Genomic DNA, 19640 nt, shown 5'->3' with positions numbered 1-19640 from the left:
GAGAGATGGCGAAGCAGTTATAAGGCTCTTGTCTGCAAAGCCTAAAGACCCAGGCTTGACTTCCCAGAACCCAAATAAGCCAGATGCACAAGGTGGCTTAGGCGTCTGGAATTCGTTTACAGTGGCTACAGAGCCTGGTGCACCCATTCACTCTGTCTCTCAAACAAACAAATTGAAAAGCAAAATTAATTTTAAAAGATCCCTCAAGATCAAGCAAGTCTTATAATCTTAACCTCACAGTGGTTGATGTTACCTACACAAGACTTGTATAATAGGAAACAAAATGATGATATCCAATTCATTATTCTAAGTTATCAAGATTAAAGACCCAAGATCCCTAAGGTTTAGGACAAAAACTAATGTACACAAATTTGAAGTGAACTTGGTTAGAGATTAGGAGCCAAATAATAAGTTTAACAAGACCTCCCAGCAGAAGAGAATATAAGCTATGAGAAGATAGACAATGCAAAAGTATGAGCATTTTAATGTCAGAGAAACTACATTCTGTTAGATACAATGACTGTTTCATTAGAAAGTACTCTACTTTTATTCTTGTATGCCATACATCTAATTCTGACTCTTATTTTGCTTACAACTATCCATTGGGTGTCTTCAATTCCTAGAAAATGTCTCTGTCATTTTCTTATTATCTAGCAAATCAACTGTTTCCTAACTTTGCCATCTGCTCATGTATAGTGCTGTATCTTCCAAAAACTCTTTTCTCCAGACCTTGATAATTACCACCACCACCACCCTGCCCAAACAAAACCAAATGTCCTCTTTTCCACAGAGACTAAACAAAAGAGAGAAGAAAGAAAATCTCAACAGTCTTATAAACTAAGTAAACTGAATTCAGGCTGGCACTGGACTCAAGGTGATCCTCCTACCTCAGTGCTACTTCCAAGTGCTGGGATAAAAGACATGAGCTACCACTACAACTAAGGCAGCTCCACAGAAGATACTTGAAGGAATACTTTGGACTAAAGGGAAGACAAATACATCCATGAGGCCACATAAGCAAATAAATATACAACTGACTTAGAAGAGAGGATAGAAAAATATCAAACAGTATAAAATTCAACAAAAATGATAAAATATATACCTTTCAATAATAATTCTAAATATAAATGATCTCAATTTCCTTACCAAAAGACAAGACTTACATGGTAGATTAAAAGGCAAAATCCTTTTTGTTGCCTCTAAAAGATACCTTTCACCATAAAAATGACATATGCTACCTCAGGGTGAAAGGATGGAAAATGGCATTTCAAGCAAATGGAACTAGTTGCTGTTGTAGTATTTGACAAGACAGACTTCAAATCAAAACTAGTCATAAGAGTTAAAGAAGGTCACTCTTTACTCATCAAAGGAACATTCCATTAAAATGACATTTCAATTATGAACATATACCCCCCGTGGTAGTTTGAATGGACACTAATATATTCAGGATTTTATTAAAGTTTGTAATTTTGATCTGCAGTCACCTGGCTGGAGGAGGTGTCACTGCAGGTGGATCTGGAATTCCAGTCTGAAGACATGCAAAGTGCTGGAGCTTTGCCTGTAGTTCCTGAAGTGTGCTGATTGCTTTTCTGGTGGTGCTGCTGTGGCTTGTGGGGTCAGTTGGTCTGCCTGTCTGTCTGTCTCTCTCTGTCTGCTTGGTTTTGTGAAAAGGGGGCCAATTTCTTCTACCATTATGGAACTTCCCTTAGATCTGTAAGCTTCAATAAATCCCTTCCTCTCATAACTGTACCCAGTTTGGAGGTTCAACTCAACGACATAAAGCTGCTTCTTACACCTACCCAACATGCGTGTACTACTGGATGTAAATTCATAGTTAACCCCAATATCACTATAGTGAGTGACTTCAGTACCCTACTCTTGCACATTAACATGTCATCCTAGCAAAAAATAAATTAGAGATGTCTGAGTTAAGTGACATCATAAACAAAACGGACATAACAGATCTCTACAGAATAGCCCATCTGCACACTAAAACATATCTTCCTATTACAGCTCATAAACTTTTTCTAAAATAGTTATGTATTAGGACACAAAGCAAATCTTAAACATAGGACTACTGAAATAATTCCTTCAATTCTATCTGGCCACAACAGAGAAAGCAACAGCAGTAGAAAGTACAAAACACACACAAAATCAGAGAGAAACTGATCAAAACTCCGTGAATGGAGGGAAGCTACAATTATTTTGCTAAACGGACATGCTGTGTTGGGCAAACTACCTTCTAAATATTTGTTTACGCCCAGAGAAGCTTTCTGTTAGCAGTGGGCTATGGTTAATGCAGAGACTTGTATGTAAGTGGTCAAAGTACTGAGTTTAAGCTTGGCCCTAAACGGAACATATAATCAGCCCCTCCAAGATTCAGGGAACATTGTCGAAAATGTTAGGTGCAGCAAATGGGGAGGAGAGCTGTGGAATGTTATCTTCCAGTAATGACATGGCTGTTTGGACTGATGGACTCACAGCAGCTGTGGTTACCTGCACATTATGGGCCTGTCAATATTCTGCCATGGTAGTCAATAATTGCTGGGGAGGATGGAGTCATTTTCTTGAATGGTAAGTTGCCCATGCTGTGGTAAATAATCTGTCCATCCATGATGATTTAATTTAAAAAAAACAAAACAAAACTTAGGGTATCAACATTAAACAAAAGTTAAAATAGTGATAAAATAATTACTAAAAAAAAAGAAGTCATATACCTGTAATAGAACAAGAGCAGTGGTTGTGACTGACCAGTTATCAGTAAAGTTTTCATTTTATTTTATTTTTTTTAATTTATTTTTATTTTTATTTATTTATTTGAGAGCGACAGACACAGAGAGAAAGACAGATAGAGGGAGAGAGAGAGAATGGGCGCGCCAGGGCTTCCAGCCTCTGCAAACAAACTCCAGACGCGTGCGCCCCCTTGTGCATCTGGCTAACGTGGGACCTGGGGAACCGAGCCTCGAACCGGGGTCCTTAGGCTTCACAGGCAAGCGCTTAACCGCTAAGCCATCTCTCCAGCCCTCATTTTATTTTTTTATTAGAACTCCATTTCTTATAAGAGTGTATTATATAAGCTATTCTTTTTCTTCTGTTTTTGAGGCAGGGTCTCACTCAAGCCCAGGCTGACCTGTAACTCAATCTGTAGCCCAGGATAGTCTCAAACTTACAGTGATTTGCCTATTTCACCCTCCTGAGTACTGGGACTAAAGGTGTGTGCCATCATGTTGTGCTATTTTCTACTGAGTATATTTCTTTTTTTTTTAATGAAAAAACTTTTTAAAGATATATTTTATTTATTTGAGAGAGAGAGAAAGAGAGGGAGAGAATGGGCATGCCAGGGCCTCCAGCCACACCAAACAAACTCCAGATGCATGTGCCCCCTTGTGCATCTGGCTTACGTGGGTCCTGGAGAATCGAACTGGGATCCTTTGGCTTTGCAGGCAAATGCCTTAACAGCTAAGCCATCTCTCCAGCCCTTTTAATTTTTTGATATGAAAGAATTCTTTATATCTTAATGGTATTTAGTAGATGAATGGAGCAGTACTCAGATTATAGGACAGTATCTCTATACTCCTTTAATACACAGGACCTCATGGTCTATGGGTTCATGGTCATGAAGCAGGAAGGAAGGGAGAGGTAGCTACAAGAATTAGACCTCCTGTAGATAAAAAGGGAGGGAGGGAGGGAGGGAGGGAGGGAGGGAGGAAACAGAAGAAGAAACTTGGTGTACAAATGAAAACTTTTTTTAAGACAGAAACAATAAGTTACTCCACTATAACAAAAGGAAAATGGAGTATTTAAAGTCAAAATATATTCACATAGGTAGAAGTAAAGGTAGAAGGATAAGGAAGTTCTCTTCTGGGAGTTTACATTAAGTATGAAGTCATTAGTTATCACTGAAGGGTGGGTGTCAAATGAAGGACTGTCAGAGTAAAGAATGAATGAGAGAAATCTAGCAGCAAGTAGGGCAGAGAGGGTCCACCTTAGATTTATGGCCAGGAGTTTAAAGGTGGCACAATTCTGTGCTCTTATCCAGTTATTTTCTGCTTTTAGGGAGCAGAAATGAAGAAGGTAAGAGTTTGGTTGAACCAGTAACGGAATTTTGCCAATTAGGAAAGAGACAAAGGACTAGAAGAGCAAGGAAATGAGTATCATTGACAAACCCCGAGTGTAAGCTAAATAAAAAACAATTACTTAGCCAGGTGTGGTGGTACACGCTTTTAATCCCAGCACTCAGAAGACAGAGGTAGGAGGATTGCCTTGGGTTTGAGGCCACCCTGAGACTACATAGTGAATTCCAGGTCAGCCTGAGCTAGAGTGAAACCCTACTTCAAAAAAACAAAAAAAAATTTTAACCTTTTTCTTTTTTAAAAGTTTTATTTTTACTTTTATTTATTTATTATATATAGAGAGAGAATGGGTGCGCCAGGGCCTCTAGCCACTGCAAATGAACTCCAAACACACATACCACCTTGTGCAGCTGGCTTATGTGGGATCTGGACAATCAAACCTGGGCCCTGAGGCTTTGCAGGCAAACACCTTAACCACTAAGCCAACTGTCCAGCCCTGTTTATTTATTTTTATTTTTCTGTTTAACATAATTACAAGCAGTATGGCTACTTGCATGTACAGCTGATAAGAATGTATCAATTTTCAATCTGTGGAACAACTATCCCAAACATCTTGAAGAGACAAGCAGAAACTGAGTTATCAAGTCAGATTAGTATTGAAATTTCATCTTTAGTTACAAATAAATAGATTAGAAACATTGCCATTCACTAAAAAAAGTCAAAATGAAAAAGGAACACTCAAAAACTGATTATAAAAAGTACATTTAAGATCTTTACTACTCATAGAACTTTTTCATTCAATGCATAGAACAAATAGAGCCTTCATTTTTCTACCAATATAAATCCTCTAAAACATAATCTCTTTTCAGCTTATACATTAAAGATGTTGCACACAGGAGGTAGGCAGGAAAATCCTCAAATGAAAGTACTTTACTAACAAGTTCAGTTCTTTGTAACATAAAAGAACTGTACACAAGTACAGTTAGGCAATGTATCAGGAGCTTAAAGCACAAAGAATCTATTCTTATGTAGCTGAGAGAACAGAAAATTAAGAATAAAGGCACAAAAGAACCCCATATTCTTATTATGAAGACTCTTAGACTTCTTTTAGCATGTGCAGGTCAGAGGACAATATCAGTTATCTTCCTTAGTCACTTTCCACCTTAGTTTTAGAGACCAGGTTTCTCACTGAACCTACCAACTTAGCTAGACTAGTTAGGCAACAAGCACCAGGAATTCTGTCTCTGCCTCTCCACTAGGACTACTGTTGTATATAGCCACACAGCTTTCACGTATGTATAAGAGATCTGACCTAACACTTATGAGGTAAGCACTTTAATGACAGCCATCTCCCCAGATTCTTAAGACAGATTTAAAAAAAAAAAACAAACTATTTGACTAAATCTATTAATAGTTCAATTTTTTTCTCCTGAGACAGGGCATCATGGAGCAAAACTGGCCTCAAGTAATTTAAACTGGTCTGGTCCTGATCTTTCTCCATCTACCTCCCCAGTGTTGGAATTATAGGCATACACTACCATGCTCAATGGTATTTTTATGATATTTAAACTTTTATGTATTGCATTATACTGGGAACATTGTAAAGTGCATTATATTTGAGAATAAGTGAGTTAAGCGTCTTAAGCTAAAAAGCTTACAGCTAGTGATGTCAGGGGGCGCGTAGCCGTCACTTATGTACACGCTGGCGGGCTTTGCCACTTTCAAAGAAACAAAATCAGATGTGTTCTTTAAGGCAGTTACTGCTTCTTCATGAGTAACTTCTTCCAAACATACGCTGTTCACCTAAAAGAAAACGCCAAGAGATACTTATACTAAGACATCTTCACGTGGTTCTGGTTTTTGGTAATAAACAATTAAACCAAAAGACAAAGGAAATGAGGGAGTGATTTAAGGAAAATAAAGGTGTATAGCAAGAAAATTCCCATCTTCATTGTTTTTACATGTTAATAAAATAAATCTTCATTCCATGGCCTATTCTTCCTATTTCCTAGCCTCAAGTACCCATAGGCATTTAGGGATATAATTAATGTGTGTAGGCTCTTCTTTTAAGGAAACAAGACCAGATAAAAACATATGCTGTGAGTGTGTATATACATGTATATAATGTTTTTTTTTGAGGCAGGGTGGTCTCACTCTAGCACAGGCTGACCTGGATCTCCCTCTATAACCCAAGTTGGCCACAAAATACAGTGATTCTCCTACTTCAGCTCAGCTGCAATTACAGGAATGAGCCACCATGCCTGACTAGCAAATGTATTTTAATGTTAAATAGCTTAGGAGGCTGTTCCATACTGGGACAAACAGAACTTTATAAATTAAAGAACAGAAACATCAACTGCCTCACACTACTCCACAGTGTACTTATATTATAATTTACTCCTAAGTGGTGTTAGTAAATTTATACTCTTTTTAGCACAGAATATGAGAATATGAGAAAAAGCTCATCCACTCATGACTTTTATTAACATTTAATATTATCATTGCAAAATGACTTACATTTTACTTTTGAATTTTCTTATGGGTAGTTATTAGCCATTCATCTCTATTTTTTCTTTTTTATTGATAACTTCCATAATTGTAAACAATATTCCATGGCAGTGCACTCCTTCCCCCCACTTTCCCCTTTGAAACTCCACTCTCCATCATATCCCCTCCCCCTCTCATTCAGTCTTTTGCTTTGATGTCATCATCTTTTCCTTCTATTATGATCGTCTTATGTAAGTAGTGTTAGGCACTGTGAGGTCATGGATATCCAGGACATTTTGTGTCTGGAGGAGTACGCTGTAAGGAGTCCTACCCTTCCTTTGGCTCTTACATTCCTTTCAGTCGATTCATAGTTTCAGGTAGTGGTATATCTTGCAATCTTGCTAAAGGTCTTTGTTTAGTGATATGTTCTATGTCTTCTCTCTGCTCTGTATTGCTGAGGATTGACTACAGGGCCTTCAAGAACTCGATCACTGACCTACATACCCCACCCCTTCCTTTCTATTCTGAACATATTTTCTCTTTCTATTCTAGAAATACTCTATGTTACTAATAGAATTTCCAGGTAACAATAAATAAAGTGATAGTTTCTGTCTTTCTAGGGATTTGTCTATGTGCCAGTACAGAACTATCCATAGTATTCTCTTACATTTCCTTTTCATTTTTTTCTTCTAGAAATTTGCTTCCCCCAACCCCACCCTTGGGCAGTCTAGCTAAAGGCTTGTCAATTTTGTTGATGTTTTCAATGAACCAAGTTTGGTTTTCCATGATTTTTTCCCTAGTCTTTCTTTTATTTGTGCACTCATCTTTTGGTGTTTCCTTCCTTGTATTTGCTTAAGGTTTAGATTGTTCTGATATTTTCCTGTGTAAACAAAACATTTCTGTTTGTGCTTTGAATGATACTATACTAACACTTTAGTTTAAATATATTTCTTCAATTTTCACCTTTATAACTGACCAAAGGAAAACGAACTTTCTGTCAAAATTTTTAAGTCACACAATGTCTGTATTCCCCCTCTCCCCCACCACACAGTGTATTTCTATTACTTTGTGAGGTTTTAGAAGCATGGTTCTTCTTACAGTCCCGTAGCACCATGCAAAGTAAGGACTACCTAAATACTGTTCTTTAGTGGCCAGCTATCAATCATGTATCTTGGTAAAAATCTGTTCCTACCCTTGACCATGTAAATAGGTTTATATAATTATTTTTGCATGGTGTGTCTGTCTGTCTGTCTTTCTCTACCAGGGTCTGCTTCTGCTATAAATGAATGTCAGATGGTTGTGCCACTTTTAGTGACTGGCTTTTTACATGGGGAGCTGGGGAACTGAACCTGGTTCAGCAGAATTTGAAGACCCCACAAATAGCTTTAGACAATCAGGTAACTGTGAAAGAAAGGACTGATGAATGTCACACAATGGAACGTGTTTTCTTGGACTGCTCATTCTTGGAAACTAGCCATAACACACCTGGTTAGCAGCCGCATTTTAGCCTTCAGCTGACAGGCAAAACCAATTTGCCTATCACATATGTGAAACACTTTTGAAGTAGATTGTCTGACTTTAGATGAAGATTACCTGTTCACACTATGATGAAATAGACACACACTGTCTTTTCCAGGCCCTGATCAATTTCTAGAACTATAAGCAAAAACATGACTGTTGCTATTTTTATCATTACATTACATGTTTCTTGGGCTGACAAGATTTGCTGAGGGGTTCAATTTGCAGTTTGAAAAAGGAAGATCCCAAAGCTTTCGACTTGGGCAAAGTTACCTGACACTTATCACAGAGTCTTAAGAGTTTAAAACCATAGAGTAATTGGGGAATAAGCAAGAGTGTTCCTTTTTGGCGAAACTGGTATCAGCACAAGGGTGATGGAGATAGACACAGAGAACATTCAACTCCTACCAAACCAGAGATCCAGAGACACAGAGGCTCCCTGACCTCATCACTGAAGTAGACCTAAAATGAACCCAACATGGCACAGGAAAATTCGTGTAAGAGGGGGTGGAAAGATTGTTAGGGCCACATGTTGGGACATTATACACAGAGATATTGCCTCCTCTGATGGCTAATCCCACAATGCATGACCCACATTCCCCAACAAGGAGGGTCCCTTCCGAGGGGGGAGGAGGACAGGGAGGAGGCTAATGATGGTACCAACACGGTTGTACACACACTGTGTACGTAAGTAATTAAAAAAAAAAAAAGAGTTTAAAAGATGACCTTGGCAGTAACCACTGATAAAAGAAAAGAATGTATACATCCTAACTTCTAGATCACCCAGTGCTGAGGAAGGAGAGATAAGAAAGTAACAGGAAGCAGAATAAGGAATAGAGGGCAACTGTGAGGCAAAATACAAAACATGCTTGGAGAAGGAAACTGTGTCAAATGCCAGGTAAATCAATTAAGATGAAGATTCAGAATTGCAGGCTAGGTGTGGTAGCACACACCTTTAATCCCAACACTTGGGAGGCAGAGGTAGGAGGATAGCTCTAAGTTTGAGGCCAGCCTGAGACTACATAGTGAATTCCTGATCAGTCTGGACTAGACTGAGACCCTTAACTCCAAAATTTTAGAGTAATTATGAAAAAAATTCACTAAGTTGTAATAAAGAGAAGATGAGTGTTCTGCAGCTATGGTAAATCAGTTTCCAAATGTACTAAGCCAAATATTTAAGCATATGCGTATGATTAAATAGTTTTTAAGAAGTAAACGAATGAGATACACAAAATGGCTGGTGCTCTGGTTCTTGGGCTGAGTAATGACTTCACTGGTTTTCAGTATATTATAAATGAGTTCAAGTAAACAAAAGAGGGTCATGTGTGACTAAATGATGACACTGAGCTTTAGTATAAACTTTAAGAGAATGGTTTACAATGCTGTGCATGTCCAAGCCTTCAACTCTTCAATTAGGAAAGGAAATGGCCAGATAGGGAAAGGAGAGAAGGGAGAATAGACATAAGATGGAAAGGAAAAATAAAAGGAAGGGGGCACTTGGTGAAAAACCAGTAATGGAAGAAGAAAAGAGAAAGAGGGGCTGGAGAAATGGCTTAGCAGTTAGGATACTTGTCTACAAAGCCTAATGACCTGGGTTTGATTTCCCAGTACCCACATAAAGCCAGATGCACAAAGTGGCACAGACATTTGGAGTTCATTTGCAGTGGCTGGAGGCTCTGGCATGTCCATTCTCTGTTTCCCTGCTTGCCAATAAAAAAATAAAATATTAAAAAAAGAAAAGAAAAAGACAGCAGGGGCAGGAAGAAGAAAAGGAAATGATAATATCAAGAATCAACTTCAGATCTGAAAGCAAGATATTGCTCATTTAAACATCATTTATGAGGCTTTAGTATACAGAAATTCCAGTTTTGTCAGGAAAACAGGCATCAACATGATTTTGGGCGGGGAGATGGTGGTGCTAAGTATGTGTAGTGTACGTGTGGTGTGCACAGATACGAGTGCTGTGCACATGCTTGCTGCACCACAGAAGAACTCCACTTCTCTACTGCTTATCCACGTATTTCCTGGAGAAAGGACCTCTCCTTCAACACAGCACTGCTCTTTTTCAGTCAGTGAGCCCCAGTGATTCTCTAATTTCTGGCCAGTCCCTAACCAACTGGGGCTACAGATGTACATGATCACAACCAACTTTTTATTTGTGACCTAGGGAGGTCAATATGGGTGGTTTCAGGCCCTTCCAGGCCTTCAATGCTTAAGTGGCAAAGAGTCTTAACTAATGAGTCATCTCCTCTGCACCCAAAATGATCTTATTTTATGTTTGTTAGTTGGTTTAGAGATAAGGTCTCACTCTAGACCAGAATGGCCTGGAACTGCCCTTGAACAACTCACAATGCTCCTCCTTCCTCTGCCTCTTGAGTGCTGGGATTAAAGGCGAATGCCACCATGCCCAATCCCAAAATGATTCTAAAACAACACATTTCTTCTACTTACTGCTAGCAGTTTATCTCCAATTTGAAGTTTGCCATCCTTATGTGCTGCACCTCCTTCAATTATTTTGGTTACATAGATGCTATTATCACCGGGAATATGCTGATTTCCAACACCTCCCGCAATGCTGAACCCAAGACCTGTTTAGAATGCACAAGTTTTAGATTTGCATCAGGAAAAGTCAATTAAAGCCCAGAAAAAAAAAAAAATGAATGAAAATTGTAAGGTGATAATTTTATCACACAGAAAATCTATTTAGTTATTGCTACTTAAAATCTTAAGTAGTGGGCTGGAGAGATGGCTTAGCGGTTAGGGCACTTGTCTGCAAAGCCAAAGGACCCAGGTTCAATTCCCCCCCATGTAATCCAGATGCACAAGGTGGCACATGCATCTGGAGTTTGTTTGCAGTGGCTGGAGGCCCTGGTGTACCCACTCACTCTGTCTGTCTCTCTCAAGTAAATAAATAAAAATAAAAAAAATTTAAAATCTTAAGTATTTATACTTAAAAAAAGAACATGGTTATAAGTACAGGCACTCCTATAGTTACAAATATTTCTATTTCTTTTTCTTTTTGGGTTTCTTCAACTCTTTCTATAAATGGATTTGAAAGTCTAAAAAAACATAAAATTATGTTTTATTTTGTTTCCATCATAATTGTACTTCTTACCAACATCTTCAGAGTAAAAACTATCTTTGTGACAGGCAGAACAGGCTTCAGAAATGTGGATATATTTGTTCTTTTTCTAAGTCTATGAATTAACAATTTTACATATCGAATTTCTATAGTTCCTAAATCCCAAATTCTCCAAACTTTTTAGTTTGTTGAAATCTACTTCCATAAAGCCACATATTGGAATTAGCATGTCCACATTCTCAAGCCCATCAGTGTTTGCAAATTTAAGGAATCGCACCTTAAAAGTCCTCATTGCAGATATAACTACCCAAAGCACACACATTATCTTTGTTTAACTTAACCTGCCTCCTGCATTTAAAGTACCTTGAAGATAATCAAAAGGTGATATAAATATATAACAATTTAAAAAGGACAATATTTAATATTGAGTCTTTCACAAAATGAGATGTAAAATAAATAGACTGTCTACTTATAAAGCAAGTAGATATTCTGTTCCCTACTCTTTCAAACCATTTACAGAGAGATTGAATTTTGAATATAAAATCCACATGAAACAGCAGTCAAATATGTAAGAATTATATAAATTAACATTAATACCTCTTAAGATTCTGAAATCCTGGAAGCAATGTAAACATTCATAAATTCTACTTATGACAAAAAAAAAACAGTGGAAAAAACAGGAAAGTTCTACAAACCCACTGAAATCCTGTAGATTACACAAAATGGTAATCTATGAGTATAAATCAGAAATGTTTAACAGCTATTTCTTACTAACTGGTCTTGGTTTGATTTCTACATACCTTTAGGACCTTTGATGAGCTTTATTTCCATTATCTTTTCTGACACTGGTTTTCGTCTTTTTACATATAACCGTACAATAGACCCTGCTTCTTTTAATGCTTCGACTGCTTTGCTATGTGTAACGTCACGAACATCTGCTTCATTTACTCGCAATATACAGTCGTTGACACTAAGAAAAAGTTAAACATTAAACATTTAAAATTTCCAATGTTCACCTTAACATTTTTGTTGTTGTTGTTGAGATAAAACAATGTAGAAAATATGGATGATTTAAGGTATAAAAGTCATTTATGGGCTGCAGAGATTACTCAGTGGTTAAAGGTGTTCATCTGCAAAGTCTGCTGGCCCAGGCCTGATTCCCCATTACTCACATAAATCCAGATATGAAGTGGTGCATGGGAAGCTTATTTCCAGTGGTAAGAAGCCCTGGTGCACCCATGCTCAATCTCAAATAATAAAATATTTTTAAAATGATTATTTACTTTACAAAATATAGATGAAAAGCTACATATTAAAGTCTAATGTATAAATACTAACATTTCCCAAAGGTCACCAAAGGGAAGAAACCAAATAATACAAATGAGAATTATACAAAATATTAAATATTTGTATGCTTATGTGTAGGTAGGAAGATAATTGATAAAAATAGCAACATTTATTTAGCATTAACAACATAATAGGTACACACTTCCTTAAGTGCTTTAACTCTTACAACAACCTTTAAAGTAGACATATACTTTTTCTCTATTTTATACATGGAAAGAGAAAAAAAATAAGGCATGATGAGCTTAAATAATGCTCTAAAAGCCACACAGTGACAACAGCTGTATTTAAATACAAGAAAAATGAAAGTCAAACTAAATAATCAGTTTAAGGGCGTTAAGAGTGTCATGAGATTAATTGACAATAAGTTATTTATTTATTTATTTGAGAGAGAAAGAGGGGGAGAGAGAGAGAGTGGGTGTGTCAGGGCCTCCAGCCACTGCAAACAAGACAACTCTATTTGCATGTGCCCCCTTGTGCATCTGGTTAACATGGGTCCTGGGGAATCGAACCTGGGTCCTTTGGCATTGTAGGCACACACCTTAACCACTAAACCATTACTCTAGGCCAACAATAATTTTTTAACTATATTTTTCTACCCTATACACTAGAATTTTAAAAATAAAGCTATTTCTTGAAATTTAAGTAAAATTAAAGATTTAGTCTTTAATTCACAGTTTTCTTAAGTAAATAATGCAATTTGACATGGTAATTATAACAACATTCCCCCCGTCCCCCCAGTTCCAACATTTTCAAGTTAGCTCTGGTCTTGGTTTCAACTACATAGTATTTCATTAGAAAAAAAAGAAAAGAGTAGTCATTTCAAGTTAGCTGGGAAGGAAATAAAATACAACTAAAATATTAAAAGTGGTGACAAGCTTCTATATATATTAACTCTCCCTGAAGGAAAGACTATATCCAAAGCAACAGCACATTATTGACAGTACTCAGGCATGTTCTGCAGTTCAACAAGGGAAATATTAATTGTCACACAAGCAGCACCAACAAGAGCAGTAACTGACCAGGAAGTAAATGCCCGTATTTATATGAATGATCAACTTTTTAATTTTCATGTTTAATTTCATCAACATGCCACCTGTCATATGCAGCAAGGAGTCCAGTTCAAAAAAAAAAAATAGACATAAGGTACTAAGTACCTTAAGATAAGATACTGTGTTAACAGACTACATAAAACCCTTATTTCTAAAATTTGTTTTCTAAAATTTTCCCAAAGAAATGGGAAAAGTATCATAGTCCAAGAAAATACAGTTTTGTAAAGGTTTTCTAAAATGGGATACTATCTGCATCCCAAGTGCTGTGATTGTTGGAATGAGCCACCATACGTGGGATACCACATTTATTAAGTAGGTTTATATACATGTTTCCAAACAAGATAGGAAACTGAAAATACATTGTAACTATGTTAGAAAATATAAAGGGAAACTTATAATTTCTATAAATTTGGTTATAAGCATTTTAAGCTTTCAAAATTTATTATTCACAATATTGTCATACCTAGGACCAAATTCTAAAGTGTAAGACATACCGCAATCTTCCATCTTGGGCAGCTGCTCCTCCTGTGATAATTTTAGTGATGAAAATACTTGAGTCATCTCCAATGTGTGGGTTGTCTGTACCTCCTGCAATGCTAAAACCAAGCCCTGAATTTCCCTGGGGATAGAGAGGAATAAAAAAAAGTTGGTGATAGGTTCTCATTATTATAAGACTTAGAAACTGTGCTAAAATAGAGAATACAACACAAAAAGGTATGTGCACAAATACGATTCTAAATTACATAGACATGATCTTCATATAATGAAAGGAGGTATTGTTGCTCAGTAGATGAGGTTGAAGAAAATGTACTGAGTACTTCTAAGTCTACTCTGTAGTTCTTAGACTGTTCCTTATCCAGAGACTAATGTGCCAATGCAACCCTACATTTTTGCTTATTTCACAAAATGGAGAAAGGAAATTTTTAAATAATATTTTGTTCACAAAAATGATTTTACTGCCACACCAAAAAAAATCATTAAGCATACACGGTATATTTTAATCTAAGAAAAGTTACTTATAAGTGTGTTCTTTTAGAATGTTCTAAAGCTAGCTTTCAGGCAACTCAAGTAAATCTATTGCTACTCCACTGTTAGTATTAAATACCTTAAAACATTCAATTTCCCATTTGTCCTAAAATTCTATCATAATTTTAAAAAACTTATTTCAGTCTAAACATAAAAGAAACAGTTGAATCTCAGCCCCAACAACATATTGTGGGAGGTTGCCATAAAATTTAAGCACTCAAAATTTTCAACCAGTAAAAAATTTAACACACAGTTCTTAGCTAAATATAAAGAATGTAAAAGGCACTGAGAAAATGAATAAATTAAAATGTTAAAAGATGTTACAAAATACCACATCCAAATATGCGCAATAGATTGATACCGTGTTTACTTGAGTGTTACTTATGCATAAGCAGGTGACCTGAATTTAAGTAGTAAAAGATCCTTTCTCAGGCCTTCTTATTTTCCTTAGTATCTACTCTAGTTCTAACATGACCAAGGTATCTAAAACTAGCTTTTAATATGTAGATATTCTGCTACTTGGGCAATTTACTGATGTTAACATTTAATTTCCCAGAGTTATTTGCCAGATTAGGTGGAATTACTAAAATGCAATATAAATTGGATATAGAATATTTTTTTCAATGCCATTTTTTTGTTTGTTTTTGTGACAGGGTCTCGTGTAGTCTAGGCTCAGGCTGCTTTGAACTCACTATGTTTTAAGACTGGCCTTGAACTCTGATCTTCCTGCCTCCTGAATGCTGGGATCATAGGTATGTACAACCATACCTGGCTTTAACTACAGATGGTCTTACAGGGAAAATATATCTCAAGAAACTTTGGAGAGGAGGGAATTGAGGGGAAGAGAAGAGGGCAGGAAGTGAGATGAGAATCAACAAAAACAAACTGCATTTCAAAGTGCCAATCTTTTAAAAAGAAACTTTGCACATCTGAATTGTACAATTAAGCTATTTTTCTGACTGCAGAACTTTGCATGAAAAGTTTTTGAGTACTCTTGTGCTATTATTTTTGCAAGCAAAGAAAACTGATGCAATGCTGGTATTATACTACCTTTTTTGTTTGAGACAAGGTCTCATGAAGTCCAGGCTGGCCTCAAACTCACTATGTAGCTGAGGATGACCTTACTTCTGATCCTCTTGCCTCTACTTCCCATGTGCTGGGAATACAGGTGAGTACCACCATGCCCAGCTAGCATATTTTCGTAAAGTGAACATTACAGGTATGTAAGAGACAATTAAAAATAAAAATTGAGAAATTTTCACATTCTAAATGAACCTAAGGAGATACAACTAAATGTAATGCATTGTCCTGGTTGGTACCATGTTAAAGAAAAACATACATACTTCACTTAATAAAAATAATGCACACAGGGCTTGCCTGTGAAGCCTAAGGACCCATCCATGTTCGACTCTCCAGGTTTCATGTAAGCCAGATGCACAAGGTGACGCAAGTGCACAAAGTAGCACGTAGCACACTAGGTGGCACACACATCTGGAGTTTGACTGCAGTGGCTGGAGGTCCTGGTGCACTAATACTCATTCTCATTAACTTCACGCCCCGTTAAAAAAAGGCAGTCTGTTGGGCTTGGCTCAAAAATGAAAATGAAATGCACGTGTATTGGTTCATTAGCTGTACGAGTTAGATGTTAATACCCGTGGAAGCTGGGTCTAGGAGGAATGGGATTGCTCTGTAGTACCTTTATACATGTTCTATAAATCTAAAGCTATCTTAACATTAAAAATTACAAGGATATTTTTTTAAAATTCTGAAAATACTATTAGTGAATTTTATGATCTGTTAACTTACCAAAGAAGAAAAAACTTCATTTTTCAGCTTTTGAAAGACCTTTTCCCTATATATTATATGACTGACAGTGTGTTTAAAAGTTCTTAAAAACAACAGATTAGGATAGTAGCTTTTACCCTTTCAAGTGTGATCTCTTCATATTCATAATCTGCATCAGTGCCATTAACCTAATTGGGAGAAAGAGAAATAGCTCAGAAATTCAGAGTAAGAAAATCTAACAACAAGATAATTTTTGCATGATTTATTATGAAAATCTGTAAATGTGACAGTGATGAAAATATAGCCCTATTTTAGTAATTTTAGGAAAGGTTTACTAGGCTAGAAGCATACAAAGGTTACTAAGTTGTAGTATCATGAAGTGTCATTCATAGTCAGGACGTTCAAATATAGCAAGGGTACACTTAGCTTTTATTATTATACTCCTTATGACTCATTTTGATTCATATTCCAGTTGTCAGCTCTTCCTAATTTGAAACCTTTTCTATAAGTGATCACTTCTGCATTACCATTATTATTACTTTGATTCAGATCTTGTATATCTAATCACTTAGGTTCATATTACCCAAGCTAAATAATTCTGTGTGCTTCACCTGTATGGAACTTTTTTTTTCTTTTTTTTTAAAAATATTTTATTTATTTATTTGAGAGTTTTCTTTGACAGAGACAAAGACAGATAGAGGGAGAGAGAGAGAGAGAGAGAGAATGGGCGCGCCAGGGCTTCCAGCCACTGCAAACGAACTCCAGACGCGTGCACCCCCTTGTGCATCTGGCTAACGTGGGACCTGGGGAACCGAGCCTCAAACCGGGGTCCTTAGGCTTCACAGGCAAGCGCTTAACTGCTAAGCCATCTCTCCAGCCCTGTATGGAACTTTTTAAAGCCCAGGCTAGTAAGATACTTCCTGGAAAACTTTCAGAAATTCTCCATTCTAAAACTATTTAAAACGCTGTGGCTTGTTAATCAAGGCTCTGTATGAACTGACCCCCATCTACCAATTACCTTATTCTTCTTTTTCTTGGAGGTGGGTCTCACTCTAGACCCAGGATGACCTGGAATTCACTGTGTAGTCTTAGAGCAGCCTCGAATTCACAACAATCCTACTCCTGTGCCTCTCCAATGCTGGGATTAAAGGTGTGCGCCAACAGGCCTGGCCCAATTACCTTATTCTTAACATACATATCTTACCTCTTCCTTTACATATCAAACCATTTCAATAGATCTGTATATATTAGAGACACCAAATGTTTACTCTTATTTCTTCGGTTTACCCCCTATGTTTTCCTAAAAGAAGTACTCACAGAGTAAGGGCCTCTGATAAAATCTAAGAAGTCCTTGGAAACAGATTAATCTAAGTTTGAATCCTTGTGTTACAACTGTTAGTAGTAGAAGACTAGGCACAATTTTCAGTATAATTAAAAGATTGTGATAAAATACATTTCTGAAGGCAGTTTCCCTCTTCCAACTCACATACTCTCACTGTCAGAAACAGATGATTCTACATCCTCTCCTCCTGGATCTAGGAAAGTCTGTGACTACCTGTGATAAAGTAATGTGTCACAAATGATGCGCAGTGGTTTTGAGTCTAGGTCTTAAGATGCCTTATAGCACTTGCTTTTGTTTTGAGGGGCACTTTTTACAACCTAGCATATATAGTGTGAGGAAACTCAAAACGTCTATGGAAAGAACTGAAAGAAGGAAAAACCAAGGCACTTGGTCCAGAGTCCCAGTTTCACTCCTAACTAAACAGCCAACACCAACTGCCAGCAAAAAGAATGAAGCCTTATTTATATAAACATAAGAAATAATGTACTATTCTTTTAAGCCACTAGGTTTTAAGGTGATATGTTATATAATAATATATAACCACAACAGAAATAACTAAAATACGTGGCCACCTTGCTTTCTCCACTATAATAAGTAATCCTTGATTTAGGTTTAATGTAAGCTAGAATTTAAAAAATACTTTTTTGTGTGTATGCATGTTGTGGGTGTACATGCATCACAGAGCACTTGTGGATATCAGAAAACAACTAATGGGTCAGTCCTTGTTTTCTACCTTGTTGGAGGCAGATGCCTCTTGTTGTTATAGCTGTTTGTAAACTTCTATGGAATTCTCCTGACTCCACCACCTCCTTTCTTACTTTAGGTGTACTGAGATCACAGAAGCTCACCACAGCTTTCAGCTCTGATGTGGGGTCTGGGTATTTGAACTCAGGTGCTCAGAGTTGTGCAGCAGGAACTTTATCCACTGAGCTATCTCCCCAGTCCTTTATATTTTTTTAAACGTCTTTTAAAAATTCCTATCTAGAAAAAAAAAGAAGAAAAATAATTCCTATCTACAGAGTACCAAGAAAAAATACTTGAGTAAGAGATGATGATGTTGTTCAGCAGGAAAACAATACAAAGGCTGTCCTTTTCTAGACTCATTTGTAACTCTACATAGTTCTAGTTGTAGCTCAAGGGGAGGGGAAGGGAGAGCGATGGGACATTTGCTTCAGATGTATGTATAAATTTGGCATAATTCCATTTGTAGCTGTAAGGGAAAGGCAGGAGGGTGTTATGGTTTTCATATAAAATGTACTATACTGGCTAGTATATGTGAACACTTAGTCACCAGCTGCTGGTGTTACTGGAAAGGTTGTGGAACCTTGCTAGAAGAAGTGGATTGGGCTGGAGAGATGGCTTAGCGGTTAAGCGTTTGCCTGTGAAGCCTAAGGACCCCGGTTCGAGGCTCGGTTCCCCAGGTCCCATGTTAGCCAGATGCACAAGGGGGCGCACGCGTCTGGAGTTCGTTTGCAGAGGCTGGAAGCCCTGGCGCGTCCATTCTCTCTCTCTCCCCCTCTATCTGTCTTTCTCTCTATGTCTGTCGCTCTCAAATAAATAAATAAAAATAAAAAAAAAAAAGAAGTGGATCACTGGAAACAGGCCTGATGGCACTGTGTGCCTTCTGCTTCTCATTGAGAACACAATGTGATCAGCCCTGCTTCCGCTCTTGCCACCATGCCTTCCCCAGCTATGACACTTCCCCTCAAAGCTGTATGCCATATAAAACCTTTTCCCTCCTCTAGTTGCTTCTTAGACTTCAGGGTCTGTCTTGAAAGAGTAAGGACAGGGGAAAGATGGGAATTATGTGAACAAATGATAAGCCGGGCGTGGTGGTGCACGCCTTTAATCCCAGCACTCAGGAGGCAGAGGTAGGAGGATCTCCACGAGTTCAAGGCCACCCTGAGACTACAGAGTGAATTCCAGGTCAG

The 19640-nt window shown here is 37.3% G+C and overlaps 1 protein-coding gene across 20 annotated transcripts in view; it reads right to left on the bottom strand.

The window, feature by feature from the left end:
- Nucleotides 1–19640, bottom strand: part of Dlg1 (discs large MAGUK scaffold protein 1) — a 202905-nt gene that overhangs the window by 83642 nt on the left and 99623 nt on the right. For all 20 annotated transcript variants that reach the window (XM_045151324.1, XM_045151322.1, XM_045151327.1 and 17 more), the window contains 5 exons: nt 16505–16555; nt 14051–14175; nt 11961–12130; nt 10530–10666; nt 5732–5876 (listed from right to left, as the gene is read on the bottom strand). In XM_045151324.1, the coding sequence (XP_045007259.1) occupies nt 5732–5876; nt 10530–10666; nt 11961–12130; nt 14051–14175; nt 16505–16555 (628 nt within the window). The remainder of the gene's footprint in view (nt 1–5731; nt 5877–10529; nt 10667–11960; nt 12131–14050; nt 14176–16504; nt 16556–19640) is intronic.

This window comes from Jaculus jaculus, chromosome 5 (assembly GCF_020740685.1).
Source record: "Jaculus jaculus isolate mJacJac1 chromosome 5, mJacJac1.mat.Y.cur, whole genome shotgun sequence".
Taxonomy (NCBI): Eukaryota; Metazoa; Chordata; class Mammalia; order Rodentia; family Dipodidae; genus Jaculus; species Jaculus jaculus.
Note: the sequence above shows the minus strand (reverse complement) of the source record. Positions and strands in the feature narration are given on the sequence as shown.